At 34.6% G+C, this 23,706-nt stretch overlaps 1 protein-coding gene, 1 long non-coding RNA gene and 1 pseudogene across 4 annotated transcripts; 1 reads left to right on the plus strand and 2 right to left on the minus strand.

Moving 5' to 3' along the window:
* Positions 51-9,012, minus strand: LOC109352470 (annotated as a pseudogene).
* On the minus strand, positions 9,590-11,411 carry LOC109352471. The gene is made up of 3 exons (XR_002108362.1): positions 10,891-11,411; positions 10,443-10,581; positions 9,590-10,376 (listed from the first exon to the last, which is right to left on the minus strand). It is a non-coding gene; the product is annotated as an uncharacterized LOC109352471 (long non-coding RNA).
* On the plus strand, positions 16,712-22,308 carry LOC109351788. Of its 3 annotated transcripts, none has more exons than XM_019593413.1 (4): positions 16,712-17,790; positions 20,808-21,338; positions 21,464-21,669; positions 21,877-22,308. In XM_019593413.1, exons 1-3 carry the CDS (start codon positions 16,918-16,920, stop codon positions 21,572-21,574), a joined length of 1,515 nt encoding a protein of 504 aa, XP_019448958.1. In that variant the 5' UTR covers positions 16,712-16,917; the 3' UTR covers positions 21,575-21,669; positions 21,877-22,308. The 3 variants fall into 3 exon arrangements, with proteins under 3 accessions (XP_019448958.1, XP_019448959.1, XP_019448957.1); XM_019593414.1 differs by lacking the exon at positions 16,712-17,790 and adding an exon at positions 18,466-19,543 and having other exon boundaries at positions 21,880-22,308; XM_019593412.1 differs by lacking the exon at positions 16,712-17,790 and adding an exon at positions 18,467-19,543.

The raw sequence follows: 23,706 nt of genomic DNA on the forward strand, positions 1-23,706 counted from the left end.
GGTATCTGCTAGTCTTGTTTAACAGACAGAAGAATGCGTTACAGTCAACCTTAATAGATTCCACCTACAATTCACTGAATGTGTTGATAATATTTCTCATAGAGGTACACTAAATGAACAGTGTAATCAATGAATAAACTACTCTGGTACATTTAAAGCTATGAAATTTGAACTTACAAACTCATAAAATATACAAATATCTCACCACTTGGTGCATCCCAGCGGCTTACATGGAATAAACTATCATTTCTGTGAATAAAGAATGACATTTTATATTCAATGAAAAAAGCCATTGAAATGACAAAGTGGAATGGAGAACCTCTTCCATCAAAGTTTTCCAAAATATACCTCAAATGATGCTGTCAAGGCATCAATCATGCTGTTCTGTAGCCTATACATTGTGGTTATTGGATTGAAGCAATTGGACTTCCTCGTTTGGTATGTCACCTGCAGAGAGTTGTATGTGTGTTTCGGGATTCATCTTGTTCCACTCATTTTCTATACGGAAAAAGATCCACTGGAAGCGGCGGAAGATCTCCAAGGAAGCAATTGTGAACACAGTGAGGTGATTATGGCGAAGATGTGCAGACAACTTGTATGTCCATGTGCAACGCAAAACCAGATTGCTCCCAATCACCCAAAAGTAAACCTGCAATCTCAGTTGTATACATAAACTGCTTTAGGACACACTCACTGTTAATATGGTCTGCTATTTTGGTTCTATACCATTATTTCCATTATGTTTTTAAAAGTGGGATTTTACATATTCATCAAAGCTGTTAAAATCACAAATAAGATTATGCACAAAAAAAACATGAGAGGTTTGTCTAGATATAGGCTAAGCTAAATTTTGATGCATTCTACAGATTTTTATAACTCATTTACAGGCAAAGAGCTAAGCTAGGGACACTTGATATCTTAGTTGTTGGAGGGGGCTGAGAAATTTAACCTATTAGCATGTATGAATTCTTACCCAGCTCCTCCCATGTAACAGATGTGAAAGCACATGCGGCTTGCTGAACATGAATATTCGAGTGAAGCCACTGGCAAAAGAGAAAGAAATATTTACACAATATTTGGATCTAAATAACTTTTTTTAATACAAATCTAACAAACGGAGCATATCCTTTTATGCCCTGTATAGCTAGAATTGCAGCACCATCTAAAATGGCTTGAAAAATGTCATTAGGCTTGCATTTAGATGAGTTGTAAACATTTAACCCCACAGCTTCTACATTACTTAATGCTAGGGATGACAATGAAAACCGAATTCATAGGTACCCATCCTAACCCAACCCCGAATTATATGGGAAAACCCAATGTGATTGGGTTTGGGTTTTACCCGAGTTCAACTTTTGGATTCGGTACAACTGATACCCTATCCCAAACTCGCCTGGAACCCGATTGAGTATATAAAATTACAAAATTAGACATATATATATATAGAAATTTGAGATATATATAGGACCTATATATAGAAATATAAGTTTCGGACGGATTCCCGTCAGGTTCGGGGATGAGCATTGTTTTCAACCCACTTAATTCGGATTTGGGTAAGCACTAACCTAACCTAGATCTGCCCCATTGCCATTCCTACTTCATGCAAACAACTGGGACCACCAAATCACATGATCAGGGGTCAGGAGTCTGATTAAATGTAAAAGAAGGAAGTTGCAATAAAAACCTTACTTGTCTACAGAAAAATTAAAAATGTAGTTGCTACATGAATTCAAACCCCAAGCATGTAAACCTAAACCAAAAGGAACTTGGACCTAATCCACTAGTTTAGGCTTGATTGGTCCTGATGTGGCACAAACTAAAAGTGCTTTGAGAACATAAAAAGCAACTTCTTTCATTTTTAAAGGTATTTGGCCATGATATAAAATAACTTCTCTTTGACCAATGGGATCCATATTTCTGCAGTCAGAAAGAAGACAAGTTCCAGAGATATTAAGGATAAAGCATTTTAGATACCTCAAGTCCCAATCTCGGGCCACATCCCAGTAGAAAGAGTATAATGAGTTCACAACAGCTGACATAAGCCAGAGAGGCCTATATAAGTTTGTCCACCTTTCAGGGACGACATGATACTTGAGAGCAGAAAGAAAAATCACCGGCACGGCTGTGGAGTATTTTAATGCTGAAACCATAAGCAAAAAAGTGTACTGATTAGTGATTACAAAGCAGTAAAAAAGAACTTACATCTGTTTTAAAAATATGATTATGATATAAAAGCAATCAGTTAAAACACATCAAAAGTATTAACAATTCAAATTATAAACAAAATCACAACGCCAACATCAAAAGGAAGTGTGCAATTCAAATAGTTCCGATACCATTAAATGAAAATTACTCTTATACAATCTAATAATGAATTGATGAAAATTCTTGAAATATCCCTCTCACAAACAGCTCAAGGTTAAAAAAGTATTGCGAGAGTAGTTAGGCATTAACATTGATTTTTATCTTATATTCTTATCTCATTTCGTAATTTGTAATACTTTAATTTTCAAAACACAGAACAACTGCCTAATATCATAAGAATTCTACATCTAGCCGCATATCACGAAAACTACACAATTTTTTTGTTTTATACTATGAACTACGATCAGCAATATGTAGTACTTGCATTGAACCAATAAGGCTAGTCCAGATATCATATTTGCTTCAAAATAAGCTAGCAGAGCAATCTCCAAAAACAATAAATGGAAGCATGCACTAGATTCTCAAATTATGTATGCCCTATTGACAATGATAGTTTATAGGCTAGTGAATGAAATATGTTCCATAAACATGGATTTTTTACTTGATAACTAACACAATAAAAGCTTTGAAAAGGAAAATGATATTTTGAGTAACCAAGAGCTCTAACCATTCAAAAGAGCAGTTTTCTCCCCCGTATCTTTGTACTGTCGAAAACATTGATTTAAACGGAAAAGGTAAGGCAAAACTAGAGCTAAGGGGATTGCAATAGAGTGACTGCCACAAACAGAATCAGCTTCCAACCAAGCAATTGTGGCAACCTACATATATTTATAAAAGCATTTGTTGTAACAAAGAACCAGATACACAGAAGTCCACAAGTCTAATTGTCAATAAATAAGATAAATCGCAATAGAGAATAGAAGGCATTAGGCTACTCTCCTTAAGAATAAAGGAAACCAAACAGTCAAGGGAGTTTCCATAAACAGCACACCAATAATTGCAAATTTAATGCATCTAGAAAGTTTTTAAATTGACTAAACAGGTTAAAGAAAGATGATTGCAACGGCAAATTAGACTTCTTCACCTCCACAAGACATACCAGTATTTGGCCGTCTTATTTCTGATCTTTAAAGGTCGGAACATTTAATTACATCCGGGTAATAGAGAACACTTGCTTTTAAAAAATCACTTGCTTTAAAAAAATCATCACAGTTATGTTTCTCTATAGACTCTGATTTTTGTTCCTTCAGGACTTTAGTCAAAAAGGGAGTTTAAGAATAGGTGATCTTGAAATTTTTATCCTACTCCAAAGCTTAACCTTCTGCTACATCAAGCCTGCCATCTACATAATTGTATTGCAAAGGATCCAGTCATTATAGCAACTTAAGTTCATAGGTACAAACCAAAGAGTAGGCTTTATCTATAACATTTCGTATCACATGAAATCTCTTTATGGCTGAAGGTTGGGGACAGCAGAGGAACCTTGTGTTGAAGCTTAAATTGATTACAAGAGAGGGGGCAATGAGGATCCCTAGCCATTTAATCAAAAAGGCCCTAATACTATGTCTAAAACCAATCATCCTAAAAGTTAGACGTTTGATGTAGGCCAAGGAATAGATTTTATCACTAACAAGATTCCGCCCTCTTTTCTTGATTAGGTAACGACAAACACTAAAATATTTGACCATAAGTTGGTTTTGGGTCTTCACAGTAAGATAGCATGATGTCTAATGATAATACAAGATGAGGAAGTAACATGAAAATCATGGGCAACAAATAGTAAACAAAAGATTTGCACTCAGTAGGAGCCAGGAAGGATGTAACAGGGCAGCAATATCATCAATGTTGATAATTCTATTCAGATTCAGCACAATAGAATACATGAACTTCAATTTTCAGAATCAAACCTGTTGGTGGACCATTCTACATACTGAACGCTCCAAATCAGAAAAGACCTGCATAAAATGGATAATCTTAATCAAAATACATTGATAGCGCATTATTAATAGACAAATTTTAGATAAACATATTATGTCAACTGTAAACTCTCAGGTTATGTGTATCAGACTGTTGGTGTTAGACCTCTGTATCTTCAATAATGCAATATGTACAAGTAAATACTTACATATCTACAAAAATAATTAATTAAGTTTATTTATCTTTTATCATAAAGATTAACATCAAAGAGGACACAGTTTTTCTAGACAAAGATAACATTACAGGTGAGGAAGCAAACCTTTGCCATGGAAGTTAAAATATCTGCCAAGAAAAAATCAGAGAATGATATTACCTGTTTCATGAAGATAAAAAAGTCAGGTTCAATTGAAACACAGTTCCAACAAATTACTCAAAGTATATGTTGGTAAGGGAAATAATGAATCAAGGGTAAGGCTCAACCCCAAATATAAAGCCTTAAGAACATTCGTAAATAAAGAATATGAATAATTCTCATCTAAGTATCATAAGTTTAGCATTGTACATATGCAATAACTCCCAGCTATTTTCAAGGAAAGATATTCGAAAAGGTTAACACAGTGCCTCGTCAAGGGATTTATTTCTGCAAGTAATAGTGTGTTGTGTACTCAAACGGTTTCATCAATTGATGGTACCATCCTGAAAAAGGCAACAAAGGTCGTTCGTTATTATCAATTAATCACTTATGATTCAGAAAATTGTCCACTTCTCTCCTCTCTTCATTACAATTAGAGCAGAATGTATACGAGCATATGCATTGCAGCATCCCATTTACTGCAGTGAGTCGATGTCTCGGTGACACCAGTCACATGCTTTTGTAATGGCTTCCCAGGGGAGAGGATGTTGTATGCATGCTTGCGAAACTTTGCTGGACACTCAACCAATCAACCCAGACAATAAACATAAGTCATACATGAAATATGAATCTAGTATTTTATCTTCATGCTTATATCATCTGCTTGCTCATGGCATAAATATAAAGCCCTGAAATTGATGAACCATGTCTTCCATTTCAAAAGTGACACAGGAGGAATTTACAAACATAAATAACATAATATATAAAACTAAGAGCAAACTTGCCTGTAATGGGAAGACAATACGCCAAAGTGTCCTTAAGAAGTAAAACCGAGAGGACAAGTGAAAGATGTCAAATGGGAATATCAAAACCATTACAACAGCAGCATACAAGACAACCTGCAGAAGAATACAAGTCAAATTCAACATAATTATAACAAACCAAAAAGAAGCACAAAACAAAAATAAATAACCAGCAAAAATATATGGGTAAAGTAACAAAATAAGATGCAGTAGTTTTCCTCTGTATGAAAATGTTTCATTTTTCACTGGTGAACCATAAAGAACATAGGCAAATGTACGTTGAATATCTTGTTTATGCTTTGACACCAAACAACTTAGGTGATTCAGACAAGCATGCACTGCCTTTCAACCAATAATGATCCCAAATTAAGAAATTTGTGCAGTAAAAATCGGTAGGAATTTGAATTAAAATTATTCACTTTGAAGCTTAATAAGAAAAAACAATAATTGTTCTCCCTACAAGTCCTACCACAAGAAAAACAAAAGGAGATGCCAAATATTAATGGTATCACATTCAGCAATTGACCCTATCACACCTTAAGTATATTTTTTTGGTGCATCATATTTCAGGCTACAGAATTTCAGGAAGGGCAGGAGGGTAATCCATTCCCCTCTTAGACCCACACCAATGTGATTTGAACTTTGGCCACCATAGAAATACTGAAAGCTAAACTATTGAGATACCTTCTTCAGGACACTCTAAGTAGAGATACTATGGAAATGACAGAAGTGTACTTTATATACACTACATGATTATCAATAAAATCACACATTGGTGAGAAAAAAGCAGCCTGCTACCTAAGTAATCATTCCCAATCCATCAAAACTAATTGTTATTGTCTTTCGCTGAACATTAATCATCATCAATAAACAAACATACAATCAAATTGCATACTGATAGGAAAGACAATAATGGAGTACTAAAATGAAAAAGGGATAACCAAGCAAACAAAAGGGTATACAATAGCTAAGAAGATCAGATGCATCTATTACACTGGTTGTGATGCAGCATAAGGGACTTCTCCATGAGAATAAAGATAAAGATACACTGTCATACTGGTTGGAACAATAATTGTCATCCATGTGGCCCACTGCAATGAACATAAAAATGAAACAAAAAATAGGTCAAGAAATGTTTAGAAAGTGGAGGAAACAGAAGTGTCAAAAAAATTGAAGAAAAGGGAAAAGGGTGGGAAGAAATCCATGAATTTTTTATGTTCTACTTTAATAATATAATAACAGTAATTAATGACGAAATCACAGACAACCAAAGTAGAAATAACAAGCTTCTAAAAACAAAATCACTGTGAGCAGATTTAATATGTGGAATAATCATTCTGTTCCTATCTATTGTCCACATGAATTAGGATTCCTTTGTTTTGTAAAAAGACAAGGAATAATGGTTCCATTCCAGGTCAGTTACCCTGCAAGATTTTGTTTTGCTTTCTTATTTATCTATAAAATTAAGATTCTGCTCAATGTTTATTTAAGGCCAAACAAAAAACAGAGTGACAAGAATACAAGTGCAACTTCATTCTTAAGCAGACCTAACCCTAAGGCCAAACAAAAAACAGAGTGACAAGAATACAAGTGCAACTTCATTCTTAAGCAGACCTAACCCTAAGGCCAAACAAAAAACAGAGTGACAAGAATACAAGTGCAACTTCATTCTTAAGCAGACCTAACCCTAAGGCCAAACAAAAAACAGAGTGACAAGAATACAAGTGCAACTTCATTCTTAAGCAAACCTAACCCTTGAGCAGAGTGGCAATAGTTGTTACCTTCCAGATTTCTCGGTGAGTCAGATGATTTTGATCGAGATCAAATATCTTTGCATAATTGACACTACCATGAGCAAAAAACCATAGGTTGAGTCCCCAAAGCCAAACCATCAAGGTCTGAAATATAAAAATGCCATGAAATGCATTGATTTAATGAAGAATTCAAAAGAAACTTTTTTTGACAAGTATGTTAACCTCCTTGACTCCAGATGCAAACAGGTACACTCACATGTGCACAGAGAGACCCTGTACCGGAGAAAGAGAAGAAGAACTAACCGCAAGAAGAAGAGGATTATAATACAAAAATGCCTCGTAGAGAAATAAATCCCTCTTGTCTGCACTCATTCTCATGACAGAACCCCATCCAATCTGCAATTTTGATATTCAACCAATAAGATTGCAGAAATATGATAATCCTTATTTTAAGGGAATACTTCCTTGAATTCATTAACTATAAGCATCTCAGAGTTCAACAAAATGTTGCATGGAGAAAATGTGGCTGACCTTGCAACAGATGAAGCCCCAGACAAGGAACAATAGTACCTGTTCATTCCTCTCGATTAATTTTGGAAAGGTAGAAGAACCGGAACAGAAGAAAAAAGGAGGGAAAGCAGTACAAGCCACACAATAGGTCTAAAGTTAAATTGCATTCATAATTAAAATAATGTAAGGCAATCCAAAAGAAGGATTTGAATGAAGGTAAACAAATAATCAACCAACTGCATATTTTTCTCTACAAAATAACCAATACAATGGCAACTCCACAAGAGTGAAATGAAACTATTCCATGACAAGTCCAAAACTTTTGTGCTTGCTTAAGTAACACTGTCAATAAATTCGAGAAGGAAATTTTCAAGAAACTATTAGAACATATGAAAGTATCTTAAATATATTAAATTATATTATAGATGATACATAAATTAGAGAGAATACCTCATATTATGATGATTATATCTTAGATTTGTTTAGAGTGTCTTAGAAGATATCTAAGGATTGAAGTTACTTTATTTTATCTTTTATGATTTGTCTCCTTATTTAATTAGGAGTCCAATATTAGTATAAATAGGGACTAGTAATATGTCTTTTGTATCATATAATCAAATATCATCACATCATCAAATACAATTTACTATTTTTGATCATTCATTTTTCTCATTGCGTAACTAAAGCCGGTAATTTCAACAGTTCCTAATGCTTCCCAAAAAATAAATAAGACCTTGAAACTCCATAACAGCATAGGTGATGGCATTATTGCAGTGACATTATTGGTAATGTGGAACCCTTCAAATTATTTGCCGCACCCAGATGCAAAAAACCAACATCAATACCATTTTCTACCTCTTTTGCACCTGGAAATTGCACTATTATAAGATCTGTTGATAGAAGATGCATATATGCAAAAGTTAAAATAGGACGTATGCTTATAAAGGAAGTTACTGAGATCATAGATAACAGGTCTGCTTCCAGACTTCCTCAAGTGCAGGCTGCTATTAGGACTCGCAAGACCTCCAAACATGGATGGGAAGGCAAACAAATATACTGTTGTAGTTGCACCTAATCAAATGCATAAGAATCTATCAAGCTGAAAAAGTTTAAAGGACAAAAAATATCTATATTGAATACAACCCCATTTCAATTAAGTAAGGAGATCAATTTTATCGTGTTAACTTTTTGAGTTTCTTTGGCTGGTAATTTCATCACAAATTTACTAAAGGAGAATGAATAAATCACCTAAAAGGATAAAACAAAATGAATCAACTGAAGAATAGGCCTTGTCTAGTTAAGTTTATTATACATGACCTCACACCACGTAAATTTTCCAAAAAGGGTAAAATATCCACTCCCAAACAAATTTTGAAATACCTGAGTGTTTATCAAATGTTCAGATTTCCCTCTCGTCTTGATAATGAGCTAGCAAAACAGACAAATTAAGGGAAAATCCTTATGCAACCAGGGCAATAGTTGTTACCTTCCAGATTTCTCGGTGAGTCAGATGATTTTGATCGAGATCAAATATCTTTGCATAATTGACACTACCATGAGCAAAAAACCATAGGTTGAGTCCCCAAAGCCAAACCATCAAGGTCTGAAATATAAAAATGCCATGAAATGCATTGATTTAATGAAGAATTCAAAAGAAACTTTTTTTGACAAGTATGTTAACCTCCTTGACTCCAGATGCAAACAGGTACACTCACATGTGCACAGAGAGACCCTGTACCGGAGAAAGAGAAGAAGAACTAACCGCAAGAAGAAGAGGATTATAATACAAAAATGCCTCGTAGAGAAATAAATCCCTCTTGTCTGCACTCATTCTCATGACAGAACCCCATCCAATCTGCAATTTTGATATTCAACCAATAAGATTGCAGAAATATGATAATCCTTATTTTAAGGGAATACTTCCTTGAATTCATTAACTATAAGCATCTCAGAGTTCAACAAAATGTTGCATGGAGAAAATGTGGCTGACCTTGCAACAGATGAAGCCCCAGACAAGGAACAATAGTACCTGTTCATTCCTCTCGATTAATTTTGGAAAGGTAGAAGAACCGGAACAGAAGAAAAAAGGAGGGAAAGCAGTACAAGCCACACAATAGGTCTAAAGTTAAATTGCATTCATAATTAAAATAATGTAAGGCAATCCAAAAGAAGGATTTGAATGAAGGTAAACAAATAATCAACCAACTGCATATTTTTCTCTACAAAATAACCAATACAATGGCAACTCCACAAGAGTGAAATGAAACTATTCCATGACAAGTCCAAAACTTTTGTGCTTGCTTAAGTAACACTGTCAATAAATTCGAGAAGGAAATTTTCAAGAAACTATTAGAACATATGAAAGTATCTTAAATATATTAAATTATATTATAGATGATACATAAATTAGAGAGAATACCTCATATTATGATGATTATATCTTAGATTTGTTTAGAGTGTCTTAGAAGATATCTAAGGATTGAAGTTACTTTATTTTATCTTTTATGATTTGTCTCCTTATTTAATTAGGAGTCCAATATTAGTATAAATAGGGACTAGTAATATGTCTTTTGTATCATATAATCAAATATCATCACATCATCAAATACAATTTACTATTTTTGATCATTCATTTTTCTCATTGCGTAACTAAAGCCGGTAATTTCAACAGTTCCTAATGCTTCCCAAAAAATAAATAAGACCTTGAAACTCCATAACAGCATAGGTGATGGCATTATTGCAGTGACATTATTGGTAATGTGGAACCCTTCAAATTATTTGCCGCACCCAGATGCAAAAAACCAACATCAATACCATTTTCTACCTCTTTTGCACCTGGAAATTGCACTATTATAAGATCTGTTGATAGAAGATGCATATATGCAAAAGTTAAAATAGGACGTATGCTTATAAAGGAAGTTACTGAGATCATAGATAACAGGTCTGCTTCCAGACTTCCTCAAGTGCAGGCTGCTATTAGGACTCGCAAGACCTCCAAACATGGATGGGAAGGCAAACAAATATACTGTTGTAGTTGCACCTAATCAAATGCATAAGAATCTATCAAGCTGAAAAAGTTTAAAGGACAAAAAATATCTATATTGAATACAACCCCATTTCAATTAAGTAAGGAGATCAATTTTATCGTGTTAACTTTTTGAGTTTCTTTGGCTGGTAATTTCATCACAAATTTACTAAAGGAGAATGAATAAATCACCTAAAAGGATAAAACAAAATGAATCAACTGAAGAATAGGCCTTGTCTAGTTAAGTTTATTATACATGACCTCACACCACGTAAATTTTCCAAAAAGGGTAAAATATCCACTCCCAAACAAATTTTGAAATACCTGAGTGTTTATCAAATGTTCAGATTTCCCTCTCGTCTTGATAATGAGCTAGCAAAACAGACAAATTAAGGGAAAATCCTTATGCAACCAGTCCAGTAAAATCATAATATTAATACATGAATGGTATAAGTGGATAACTATAAAATCTAGATTAAATCTCTGCTGCTAACTCTAGTACTTTAGGAGTGGATAAGAATTGCAACAAAACTTTCATGCATGAGACTCTGGTCTCAATTCGCATTCGCTTAGTTCTAACAAATCAAATCATATATAGTAGTAAGCCACAACTCACAAAACGCAAATTTCAACAGCTTCAGCAAAACCAAGAATAGCAACATACTAGCATTTACTGAATCGGAAAACTTGTTCTAAGAACACAATACGGGAATTCAAACGAAGCTAGCAGAATCACCGTTGTAGAACCAGAACGACTGATTCATAGAACAAACACAAAATAATCACCTCGAAATACCTGGAATAAAATGCATAAGAGAAAAGAAATAAGGTTCAAAGGAAAGGAAAGAAAGTAGAAAGCGAACCTGATCGAATTGAGAAGAGAAGAATGAGAGGATCTGAGCCTAAGGTGCAAAAATTAAATTGTGGAAATGGTGAAATTGAGGAATATGAAGAAAGTGTTCGAGTATCGCAATCAAACGTGATTTGGAAAGATATAAGTGTTATTGCAATTTGTCACTTCAAGCGTGTTTAAAAAGATTCCCACTCCATTTCCGATCTTAAAATCAATCAATTTAAATCGGAAAAAATATGAACCGTGGATAATAAATATCTTTTCCAGTATCCTTTTCATTTGATGTGATTGAATCAAATCACTTTAAAATATATTTTTAAGTTATTTTAATGCAAGAGTTGGTTAAAGATGTATAATAAGAGTTGGTTATTTTTTACCTTCCATCTCACAAATCAAATCATTCATAAATTTCTTACCCCATTGTAAAATATATTCGTAATTCCAAAGAAATTAATTATCATCACTTTAAGTTGGTAGAAAATCTTATAAGAAGTTTTACCTACATCTTTGGCCAAAATTTAGAATCAATATATATATTAATTCTTCAAAAAAATTTAAAACTCAAAATAGATCAAAAATATAATATGTGAGTCAAATTAGTTTATCTTAAAAAATTTATAACCTATCTTTTTTTACTTTTCCCTTACATTCACAATTTTTTAATGCTAACTTGAATTTTTATCTTTAATTTTTTTTCAAAAATCAAATTGATATATACATAAACTTAGGAGTCTTAGCATCTAGGAATGAATAATGATGATTTCAATATAGATAATTTTCAAGCAATTAATACAAATCTAAGTAACTAATTACTAACTTCCTAACCACCAATCATCTTCTAAAATAACCTCTAAAAAATCAATTTTAGAGATTATTTTAGAAGATGATTGGTGGTTAGAAAATTAATAACTAGTTAGTTAGATTTGTATTAATTGCTTAGTTTATAAGTTTTCTTTTTTTCATATATAAATAAGTCATTAATGATTTCACTTTCCAATTAATTAAAATGAGCTGAATTTTTGAATTTTTATCATGAACATATAAAATAAAATCAAAATAGAGAAAAGGAAAGGTTAGAAGTCTAAGTTGATGTTTAATGTTGCCTTGTATTTTAGAATCACTTTATGTTTGTGAGACAATATTTGGAACCATGGAAGTTAATCGAATGCTTAATTAGTTCACATCAAGTTAATTTGCCTTATACTTAAGTTGTTTTGTGAGCACATGTAATCTTGCAGTATGATATGTCATGAACTACACTTGGCATACGTAATATTTAATTATATCTGCTAGCTACCATATATTATCATCAATAACAATAGATATTGTATATTGTATATTTCATTTAATTTATAATTAACAACATGTTCTTCAAGTTTAAAGAAATCTAAAACATGGCTCAGCTGCTGTATTGGCAACTTTTTTCTTTGAATTTTGATACTGAGAAATTTTTTACTACTTCCTTATCTAAGATGATGTTCACTAAGCTCTATATCTACCAACCAGGAACAAAACCAGAAAAGAAGATCGTGAAAGGAGAAAGATTGAAACTAGAGAAACTTGAAATAACTCTTTTGCATTCTTTGACAATTTATGTGGGTATTGTTGTTAGGAAGGTTCAATGCAGCCAAGTTTATGGTTGCTGGAAGAACAACCTCCAATGATGCTCTAATGAGATATCTTCTTGTAAGGTTCTGACATGTGTTGCACAAAAAGCACCGTATGTGTCTAAGGGCCAAAAAATTGGCTTTGTGAACCAATTTGTCACATTTTCTACACAAATATGCATTATCAGCTTGGCAATACAATGAAGCTTTCAACCCACACAACTCACAAAATGCTGAACCTGAACCATTTGTTGGAGCCACCTTTTCTGCCCCTTTGCACATTTTGAGAATTTCTATAATTTGGTAACTAATTAAGCTTTGTAGATAAAAAAGTGCAGCTTGGTAGCTGAATAAAAGGCCTTTATAGCAATTCTATTGTTGAATCACCACATAGTTTCTGTGGTCATATTCTTTTGGACAAGTACAATAGTGCTACTGTATATCAAGTAATGATCACTAGTGTTTCTAACTGTACCCCATTTGTCCTTTTTCAATAATGCCAATAAATGCCAATTTTTGTAATAGGAGAAGAAGGGGAAATTTGTGACTCCACTAGTTGAAAAGAAGGCTAAAACTATTGTTAAGATTTAAGCTCTACCAATGATTCAAGGATTGTGATCCACCAATGACCAATCTTCAAATGTGTTGTTGCATATGACCACGAGAAATTGAAACTTTTTCGATTTGATTGATTTGGTATAGGTAGATAACTTGGGTTGTTTTATATAAGAGAAAAATAGTGATAGTGTCTGGTGGAAAACCTATGTTGTTTTTTATTCCATTTTTGTGTTGTATGGTAGAAAACTTATGGTGAAAACAAAATATGTCCTTCTCCACAAATTACTATTGAGGATGATAAATTAGTCCATGTGTACGGTTGAAAAATGAAGATGTGAAACTATACAGCCCTGATTTTCTCACCACGTTTTTTACACATTTGTTATGATAGAAACATTGTATTTGCGTTAAAAATGAATTTTTTTATGGTAAAGTCAACATTTTTCTTATGGTAAGAAGCGTTGTGATTTAAAACATGTGTGAGATTAATATCCTTCAAGCATGTACTCACGAGTATCACTTGTTAAGAGAAAATGAAGGGGAGTTAAGGAAAATGATTTGTTTGGTTTCTTTTTCTTCTTTTTTGTGTGGCTTTGGAAGAATAATGTTGTGAACTCTGAGACTTCAATTTCAATATGATATGTCATTCATATTGGAAATGATGTAATCAAATTTATTGAACAGATAGAATATTAATATTTGTTTTTGATTTGGTAAAGTTACGAGAGGAGGAGAATTCATGTTCGGGAGATTGAAGACTCGTGACCGAATCGATTGAAGTTTGAAAAGCCTAATTAAGCTGAAAAGATAAAATGAAAGGATGGACCACATTGGCATGACTCTAGGGGTGTGTTTGGAAGTACCATTTTGGAGGGGGAAGGAAGGAAGGGGAGAGTTTAGGAGAGGGATTCTCTTGTTTGGGAGTTTAGTGGAGGAGAGGGGAGGGTTTTGAAGGATTTTTCAAACCCCCTCAAACCCTCCAAATGCCAAAATACCTAGTTCCCCCAAATTGGGGTGTTTTGGGAGAAAAATAAGCCAAATTACCTAACTATCCTTATTAATATTATTCTATAACATATAATACATAACATACTATTGATTTTTTAAAGGAGGAAGAGGAATAAAATAGTATTTTTGTATTTTATTAACCCTCCATCCCCTTCAATCTAAATTCCACACTCCCAAACAAGAGAGGGGTTTAGTTGGATTTGTCATCCCTTCTCCTTCCTTTCCTCCCTCCTCTTTACCCTCTCATCCCTCTCCTTTCCTTTCCCTCCTAACTCCCAAACAAAGCCCAAAGGGATGACATGAATGTTATGAAAAAATAATTAGTGGTAAAAAAAACTAAGTTCATAATCAAATAAAAATGTTCTTCTTCCAATTTCACCATTGGAGAAGAACCGTTCTTATGCTTATTTTGCAACAATGAATAAAATAGGCATCATTCTTATAGTTGAAATAGCATTAATAAATGAAAAAATGATAGAAGAGAGAGAAGAAATCAATATAAAATAAAAATGAAGAAGAAGATAAATATAGGGTAGATTTGTGGAGTCAATTTAAGAATAAAAATATAGTTACATTATTGAAGATGATTTTGATTTAAATTGTTGTACCATTATGGATGCTCTAATATACATAATTAAAGGAATCATAATTACAAAGAAATATATATACTTTGAATATACCCATATTATGATACCATAGATATTGATTATCTACTTTGAATATAATTTAATAGGTTAACTTTGGAGTTTCCATACATTTTGAGCTCAATAAGAATAGATAGGTTAAAAACAAAACATGATCCATCCAAACCATCCACAATTTTTTTGTATGGCCCCATCTACTCAAAAAAAAGTATTTTTAAAATTTATAGTAGGTTTTTGTCTTATCTTAACAACTTGGTTGTTAGCTAGGTTGAGGATGATGATTATGAGATGGCTAAAAATGTTAGAGGTGATAATAAAAATATATTACCATATTATTATTTCCTTTATTTTTATAATATTTATTTCTCTAGCACTAGAAATGATTCATACTCTCAAAGTTAATGGTGGAGAGCCTATTGCCAATAGTTTAAGATCAATGGTATGGGAGCTAGAACTAATAATAATGTAGAGTTTGATGATGTTTGGTAGGTGTGGTGAAAATTGGTGAATGTTAGTTTACTCAATAAATTAAACAACTACATACATCTAAATTAAACAACTACATACATCTTTAAATCATCCTCGTATATCCAATGTGAGACTTTACACTTAAATAAACCCAACAATCTTCCCACAAGTGTGGGTACCACACACTTTCCGGTCCGTTCCCTCTTAAGTCCACCATGCCCAGCACCATGCTCAGCTGAACCATCGGCTCTAATACCACTTGTTGGACCATACTGCGACCGGGGAGCCTCCAACAACCGGGGAGTTCCATTGCTACATGGGTATGGGAAGAATGAAAAGTCACAAGTGAGACACCACGTCTTGAACCAAAACCTTAAGACATTAGTTTCATGGACCTTTCCTTCTTATAAACTTTTTCACTCCTCTATGCATATCCAATGTGAGACTTCACACTTGAATAAACCCAACATTGATTGATGTAATGGGGAACAAATTTATTTGTCACCTCTAAATTGAGTGAATTGACCAAAATATGGAAAATAACATGATGGAAGTTAAGTGAAAGAAATATTAGATACATAAATGTTCTATTATATTTTGTCATACAATAAAACTTATACATAGTCACATGTATATTCTATACAAGTATACAACTAATCATTGTCTAAAATTAAATTAAAATAACTGTAATTAGAGAGTAATATATGTATTGATAATATAAATATTTATATATAACCAGATTATCATCTACCATTCATTTGAATTATTTTTTATGAAAATTTAATATTGAATTAAAATGAAAAAGTGATAGTGTATAAATCTTTTTCTCTTAAAATTACACTCTAACTATTATTACTGTTTTGATTGATTATAAAAATAGGTATTACACCTTTGAATAAAACTTATATAGGGCACAAAAAATGTGGGACAACATATTCTCTAAGGCACAATCCCAACATGTAAAGCAGTAACTTGTAAGAAACAGTCCAAGGTTGAAAGAGCAACACACGCTTCTTTCTAGGAACATGAAGAAGTGGAGTTCCATGTTCATAACTCAACAAAAAAGGATTCCTACGAAGGACCACCAACAGAAAATACCTGAGTAACCGTGCCAGTTCATTATGGCTGCTTACATCATTAACTCTATGTTCCTCTTACGTTAACTAAAATCAAACTGATCCGTTTTTCTATATAAAACCCAACAATTAAGAACATGTTTCACCGAAGAAAAAAAGAACCTAGTAGCTTGTTACCTCTCTCAGACTCAAACTCAGATTTAGAGATGCCAATGCCTCCTTCTCACAGTTCAAGCTCTCTCAGAAACTCAACAACATCATTTTTCTCTTTCACTCTTTCATTCAAATCATTCGTTTTCATCCTTTCCCTTCTCCTCAACCTCTATCTTCTTCTACTCCTGTGGGCCCCATCCTTTGTCCCTTTAAACCCCATCACCACCCCAACAACCACGCGCTTGTCCTCCTTCACCCCCACCACGCGCCGTCATATTCTCTTCGCTATCGCCTCCTCCTCTCTCTCCTGGCCCCGCCGCCACCCATATCTCCGTCTCTGGTACTCTCCCAATAACACACGCGCCGTTGCCTTCCTCGACTCTCCCCCTCTAAACAACACTTCTTTCTCTTCCCTCCCGCCGGTGATCATATCCGGTGACACCTCCGGCTTCCCATACACCTTCCGCGGCGGTCTCCGCTCCGCGATCCGCGTCGCGCGTGTCGTCAAGGAAGCGGTGGATCGCAACGAATCGGACGTGCGGTGGTTCGTGTTCGGTGACGATGACACTGTGTTTTTCGTGGAAAACGTAGTGAAGGTTCTATCGAAATACGATCACGATCAATGGTTATACGTAGGGAGAAATTCGGAGAGCTACGATCAGAATGTGAAGTACAGTTTTGAGATGGCGTTTGGGGGTGGAGGATTTGCTATCAGTCACTCGCTTGGTAGGGTTTTGAGTAGGGTTTTGGATTCATGTTTGAAACGATATGGCCATTTGTATGGTAGTGATTCTAGGATTTATTCTTGTGTTGCTGAACTTGGTGTTGGATTAACACATGAACCTGGGTTTCATCAGGTAATAATTCTTGTTTATTTTCCATCTATTCATCTCATTAAAAACAAGTTCCTTAAAATGTACTTTCCTTCTTATAAACTTTTTCACTCCTCTATGCATATCCAATGTGAGACTTCACACTTGAATAAACCCAACATTGATTGATGTAATGGGGAACAAATTTATTTGTCACCTCTAAATTGAGTGAATTGACCAAAATATGGAAAATAACATGATGGAAGTTAAGTGAAAGAAATATTAGATACATAAATGTTCTATTATATTTTGTCATACAATAAAACTTATACATAGTCACATGTATATTCTATACAAGTATACAACTAATCATTGTCTAAAATTAAATTAAAATAACTGTAATTAGAGAGTAATATATGTATTGATAATATAAATATTTATATATAACCAGATTATCATCTACCATTCATTTGAATTATTTTTTATGAAAATTTAATATTGAATTAAAATGAAAAAGTGATAGTGTATAAATCTTTTTCTCTTAAAATTACACTCTAACTATTATTACTGTTTTGATTGATTATAAAAATAGGTATTACACCTTTGAATAAAACTTATATAGGGCACAAAAAATGTGGGACAACATATTCTCTAAGGCACAATCCCAACATGTAAAGCAGTAACTTGTAAGAAACAGTCCAAGGTTGAAAGAGCAACACACGCTTCTTTCTAGGAACATGAAGAAGTGGAGTTCCATGTTCATAACTCAACAAAAAAGGATTCCTACGAAGGACCACCAACAGAAAATACCTGAGTAACCGTGCCAGTTCATTATGGCTGCTTACATCATTAACTCTATGTTCCTCTTACGTTAACTAAAATCAAACTGATCCGTTTTTCTATATAAAACCCAACAATTAAGAACATGTTTCACCGAAGAAAAAAAGAACCTAGTAGCTTGTTACCTCTCTCAGACTCAAACTCAGATTTAGAGATGCCAATGCCTCCTTCTCACAGTTCAAGCTCTCTCAGAAACTCAACAACATCATTTTTCTCTTTCACTCTTTCATTCAAATCATTCGTTTTCATCCTTTCCCTTCTCCTCAACCTCTATCTTCTTCTACTCCTGTGGGCCCCATCCTTTGTCCCTTTAAACCCCATCACCACCCCAACAACCACGCGCTTGTCCTCCTTCACCCCCACCACGCGCCGTCATATTCTCTTCGCTATCGCCTCCTCCTCTCTCTCCTGGCCCCGCCGCCACCCATATCTCCGTCTCTGGTACTCTCCCAATAACACACGCGCCGTTGCCTTCCTCGACTCTCCCCCTCTAAACAACACTTCTTTCTCTTCCCTCCCGCCGGTGATCATATCCGGTGACACCTCCGGCTTCCCATACACCTTCCGCGGCGGTCTCCGCTCCGCGATCCGCGTCGCGCGTGTCGTCAAGGAAGCGGTGGATCGCAACGAATCGGACGTGCGGTGGTTCGTGTTCGGTGACGATGACACTGTGTTTTTCGTGGAAAACGTAGTGAAGGTTCTATCGAAATACGATCACGATCAATGGTTATACGTAGGGAGAAATTCGGAGAGCTACGATCAGAATGTGAAGTACAGTTTTGAGATGGCGTTTGGGGGTGGAGGATTTGCTATCAGTCACTCGCTTGGTAGGGTTTTGAGTAGGGTTTTGGATTCATGTTTGAAACGATATGGCCATTTGTATGGTAGTGATTCTAGGATTTATTCTTGTGTTGCTGAACTTGGTGTTGGATTAACACATGAACCTGGGTTTCATCAGGTAATAATTCTTGTTTATTTTCCATCTATTCATCTCATTAAAAACAAGTTCCTTAAAATGTAATAATTGTGTTGATTTGTATGGGATTTATTGTATTTTTTCATGATATATTCTTTCTTTCCATGGTCATTGTTCCCCTCTACTGTTTACCACTTTACCTTAATCAATAATGGTAACTTGTGGTGATTTTAATATGTTAACTTTGATTCTTATCCATGTGCGTTGTTGGGTTCAATTACTAGTCCCTGTTACTGGTGTTGAAATGACCAACAATTAACTCGATATTTGTGCCCATAACTGGTGGTGAGATGTATTTGGTAGACATGTTAGAAAGGGACAGAAGGTACGAGTCAATAGAACTTATCAGAGTTATATCGTGGGACATTTTGATTCCACTAAAAAGGTGAAAACCAAGGGAAGAAAACAAAAAACTATGTTAACACTGCTTAAATGTTGAGTTGATAGGTTCAGTGATTATGTAGTCAAATACTCAATATGGGTTGCTTTCCACTCTCTTTTGTTCCACTGCTTGTTTGAGTAGGTGAAGAAGGGGAAGATGGAAAATGAGGAGGGTATTGAAATCTGAGTAAGAAGCGAACCCCCCAAAGTTTTTATGTCTTTCACTACTCCCTGCTGTTAAACTTCACTCACAACCAAGTTTGGAGTTTTTCACCATAAGCAGGCCTTAAGGTAGTCTTAGGTGGACTGCGTAGAAGACTTCATGAAGCTCTTGCTCTCTCACACATCTGGGTGATGTTCGGCCACTTTCTTTGAGATGTGGTTATTCTTTCTGCTATGGTGTTGCAATGTGCTGAACTGCTCATAGATTATAACTCATTGCCATTGATAACTATTCATACTAGGATGTTGGAAAATATATGTAGATAGAAGAGCTGTTTTGAATTATAAAAATGACAACTTACATGTTCAACTTTGCTGCTGGTTGCATTCGGTGCTTGTCTGCGTAATATGTACTCACTATTAGTACAACAGTAAATAATACTTTTGTGTCAAGTACATTTGAGGTATGCAAGGGGTGGTATTGATTTGGCTTGATATTTTAACTTATTTTATTCTTCAGCTTTTCAAACAAATATCACAGGCATTGTCTGGGTATGATGTTGTGATTTTAATTCTGATTACTTGGTTTCCTTAATTTTGGAATGTGGAGCGTTCTTTATTTTTCGATTCAAGCCTGTATCTCATCAAAGTTAAGCAACATATTCTATGGAAATACTAACTCATTTAACTATTTTTTCACCAGTTAGATATGCGGGGGAATTTGTTTGGGTTACTGGCTGCACATCCATTATCTCCTTTGTTGTCCCTTCATCACTTGGATGTGGTGGAGCCTCTCTTCCCTAACATGAACAAAACACGAGCTTTGGAATATCTCATGGCTGCTGCAAACGTCGATCCTGCCAGGATCTTGCAGCAAACTGTCTGCTACGATCAATCCAATTCTTTGACTTTCTCAGTTTCTTGGGGTTTTGCTATCCAGCTTTATCAAGGCAACGAACTTCTGCCAGATCTCCTTTCACTACAGAAAACTTTTGTTCCATGGAAGAGGGGTAGTAAAGTTGATGCCAATTTTATGTTTAACACAAGAGACTATCATAGAGATCCTTGTAAAAGACCTTCAGTTTTTTTCTTCAAAAGTGTTACATCTGATGAAAGGGGTATTTGGAGCAGTTACGCTAGGCATGATGTTGAAAACTGTCTTGAATCATATCCTCTAAAACAGCTGAAGCGGATAATAGTTTTTTCAACGAAGCTAGAGCCTAATATTCAACAGGTATTACTAAACTAATTTTAGAAACGGTTGGTTTGAAATATTTCATCATTGTGTTCTGTTTTGTCATGTCTGCATTGTAATTCTAGTTATCCGACTTTATGTTGCCTTTTTGGGCTTTGTTACAGATGAAAGCTCCTCGTCGTCAGTGCTGCAATGTTTTGCCATCTTCTAATGAGTCAATCAGTATTCATATCAGACAGTGTGGAATGAATGAACTGATCGCCATGCGATTGTAGCATTCTTTTAGGGAGTTGCCTCCCTCAAAAGCTTTGATTTTTTCATGAGTGTGAATGGCTGGAGGAGTTTGGTCCCATGTTGAAGCTTCCGTGAGGTAGATGCTTCTTTTTATAGGCTGATCTTAGATTTTTCAACATCCTGCTATTCTTAATTATGATCACTTCTGGAACAGAGTTTCATAAGTTTTATTATATCATTCAACAAGGAATATCGTCATAGGAATCAAGTTATATGTTTCTCAATTTACATTTCTGAAGTGAAAATATTCTTAATTAAGCTTGCTTTTCCCTTTTTATTGCAGTAGAGGAAGATCCTTGTCCTCTTCGTAGAACAGCATGTACTTGAAGATGACCAAATGATCTTGGTGGTGATCATACTCTTGAGCAGGTTTTCATTCTAGTGGCAAGTGACCAAACTCTCACAACTTAGATGTGCTTTTCGAATGGTGAATTTCCCTACAGATGTACATAGCATTACATTTTATTTGCGTCTACTCCTGATGAACAAAATCACTGGGAGGTCAAGTTGTTTTAAGAGTGAGGTAACCTCTCAGCCAAGGACCAATTGTTTGCTACTATGGAATTTGATCCTAATGATGCGACTATGTGTCAATGCATGCTACATTCTAACCAAGGAATGGTCTGAAAGTTCTGTAAAATTTGTAGTATATATAACAATTTGCTTGCTGAATAGTTTTTTCCATCAATAAACATTGAACAGTGTGCTACAAGTATTTTTAAGTGCAAAGTTCAGTATTTTTATGCATTAAAGAAGTTATTCAATGCACCAAACTCTTTCTAATGTATGGATTATTTTTTGTGAAACTCCCTCCCTAGTCCCTACCCCAAACCCATCCATCACCAGTACCCTATCCCCACCTCCCTCACCATATCTAGCCTTATCAAAGACCCACCCCGCCGTTCACCACCACCACCTTCATGCTATCATTGTTCTCTCCCATGGTCCAGAGGATAAATGCATTTGTTTTGGTGAATAACTTATAAATAGGGAAAGATAATTTATTTAATGCTATCTAGATATTATAAACTAACTTGTATTTAGGGGGAAATCTTTTCAAAATGTGACTTATAAATAGTGAGAGATGAATTCTTATTTTTGTGCATTACTTAGAGCACTCATAGTGGTGTAATTTTTTGTTCTTATGGATTTAAGAATGTTCTTGTCTTGTTTGCTTCTGGGAGTGTTCTTGAATGAAGAATGTATTCTTCTTTGAGAAAACATTATTACAGATTTTTGTGGGCTCTTCCATGTACGGAATAGTAGGGAGGAGGAAAAGGTCAGAATTTGTGTAAGGAAAACCTAGGAAGGAAGGCTATACAAGTGACATCATCTCCTGATACTAAAACATTATAGTATTTTTTTTATTAAAACAAACTAGATAAAAATTATTTGGTCTATTAGGTAGACAAATTCTCTATAAGACTACTTATAAAAAAACAATTTCGAATTTAAAATGATAATATGATCCTTGTACCAAATAAGGAGTAATTTTCCATACAGTTAAGTTAGCCCTTTGCCCAAAGCATGATTCCAAAAGCTAAAACTCTTTTTTTCCTTCCTTACCTAGTTTATCTTCCCTTCCTGCAGAACTCAGTATTACACACCTGATGCATGCTATAAATATTACATGAGGTGTTATATGTCTACTGTACCAAAAGGTGGTCTTAATTCATTTACTACTGGACTTTAATCTACACTTTCCAATAACGACTCAAACAAATCACCAATAAGTAATTACGTAGGAAAAGGAGATTCTGACTTATGACATTGATGGTTCTGCTTCTCCACTTTTTCATAATGCTGATACAGTTGACACTTCTATATATCACTGTTAAGTCTGAAATTCTAACTACCTTTACATTCTGCTGGTTGGTTTACTCCATCTCCCAACTTTTTATTTTGTTCCACTTGTGATGTTATAAATCCTTACTCCCTCAGAATGTTTAGGAGTCGGGACAAAGAGTTAAAAGGTCTAAAGGTCAATACTAACAAGATTGTAAATGATTATTTTTTTTGTTTGCTTTGTATAGCATAATTTGTTTCTAGTCGTTTTTTGGGTACAGTGTCTATAACGTTCTGTTACATCTAATTTGTAGAGAGACAGGCACTT

The sequence above is a fragment of the Lupinus angustifolius genome, chromosome LG07 (genome assembly GCF_001865875.1).
Source record: "Lupinus angustifolius cultivar Tanjil chromosome LG07, LupAngTanjil_v1.0, whole genome shotgun sequence".
In the NCBI taxonomy this organism is placed as follows: Eukaryota; Viridiplantae; Streptophyta; class Magnoliopsida; order Fabales; family Fabaceae; genus Lupinus; species Lupinus angustifolius.

Bases quoted from the DNA above. Each gene is read 5' to 3' on its own strand.
- LOC109351788 (XM_019593413.1), top strand. From the start codon at position 16,918: ATGTTTCACCGAAGAAAAAAAGAACCTAGTAGCTTGTTACCTCTCTCA. The intron at 17,791-20,807 runs GTAATAATTCTT...TTTTTTCACCAG, and splicing joins ATGAACCTGGGTTTCATCAG to TTAGATATGCGGGGGAATTT. The intron at 21,339-21,463 runs GTATTACTAAAC...GCTTTGTTACAG, and splicing joins TAGAGCCTAATATTCAACAG to ATGAAAGCTCCTCGTCGTCA.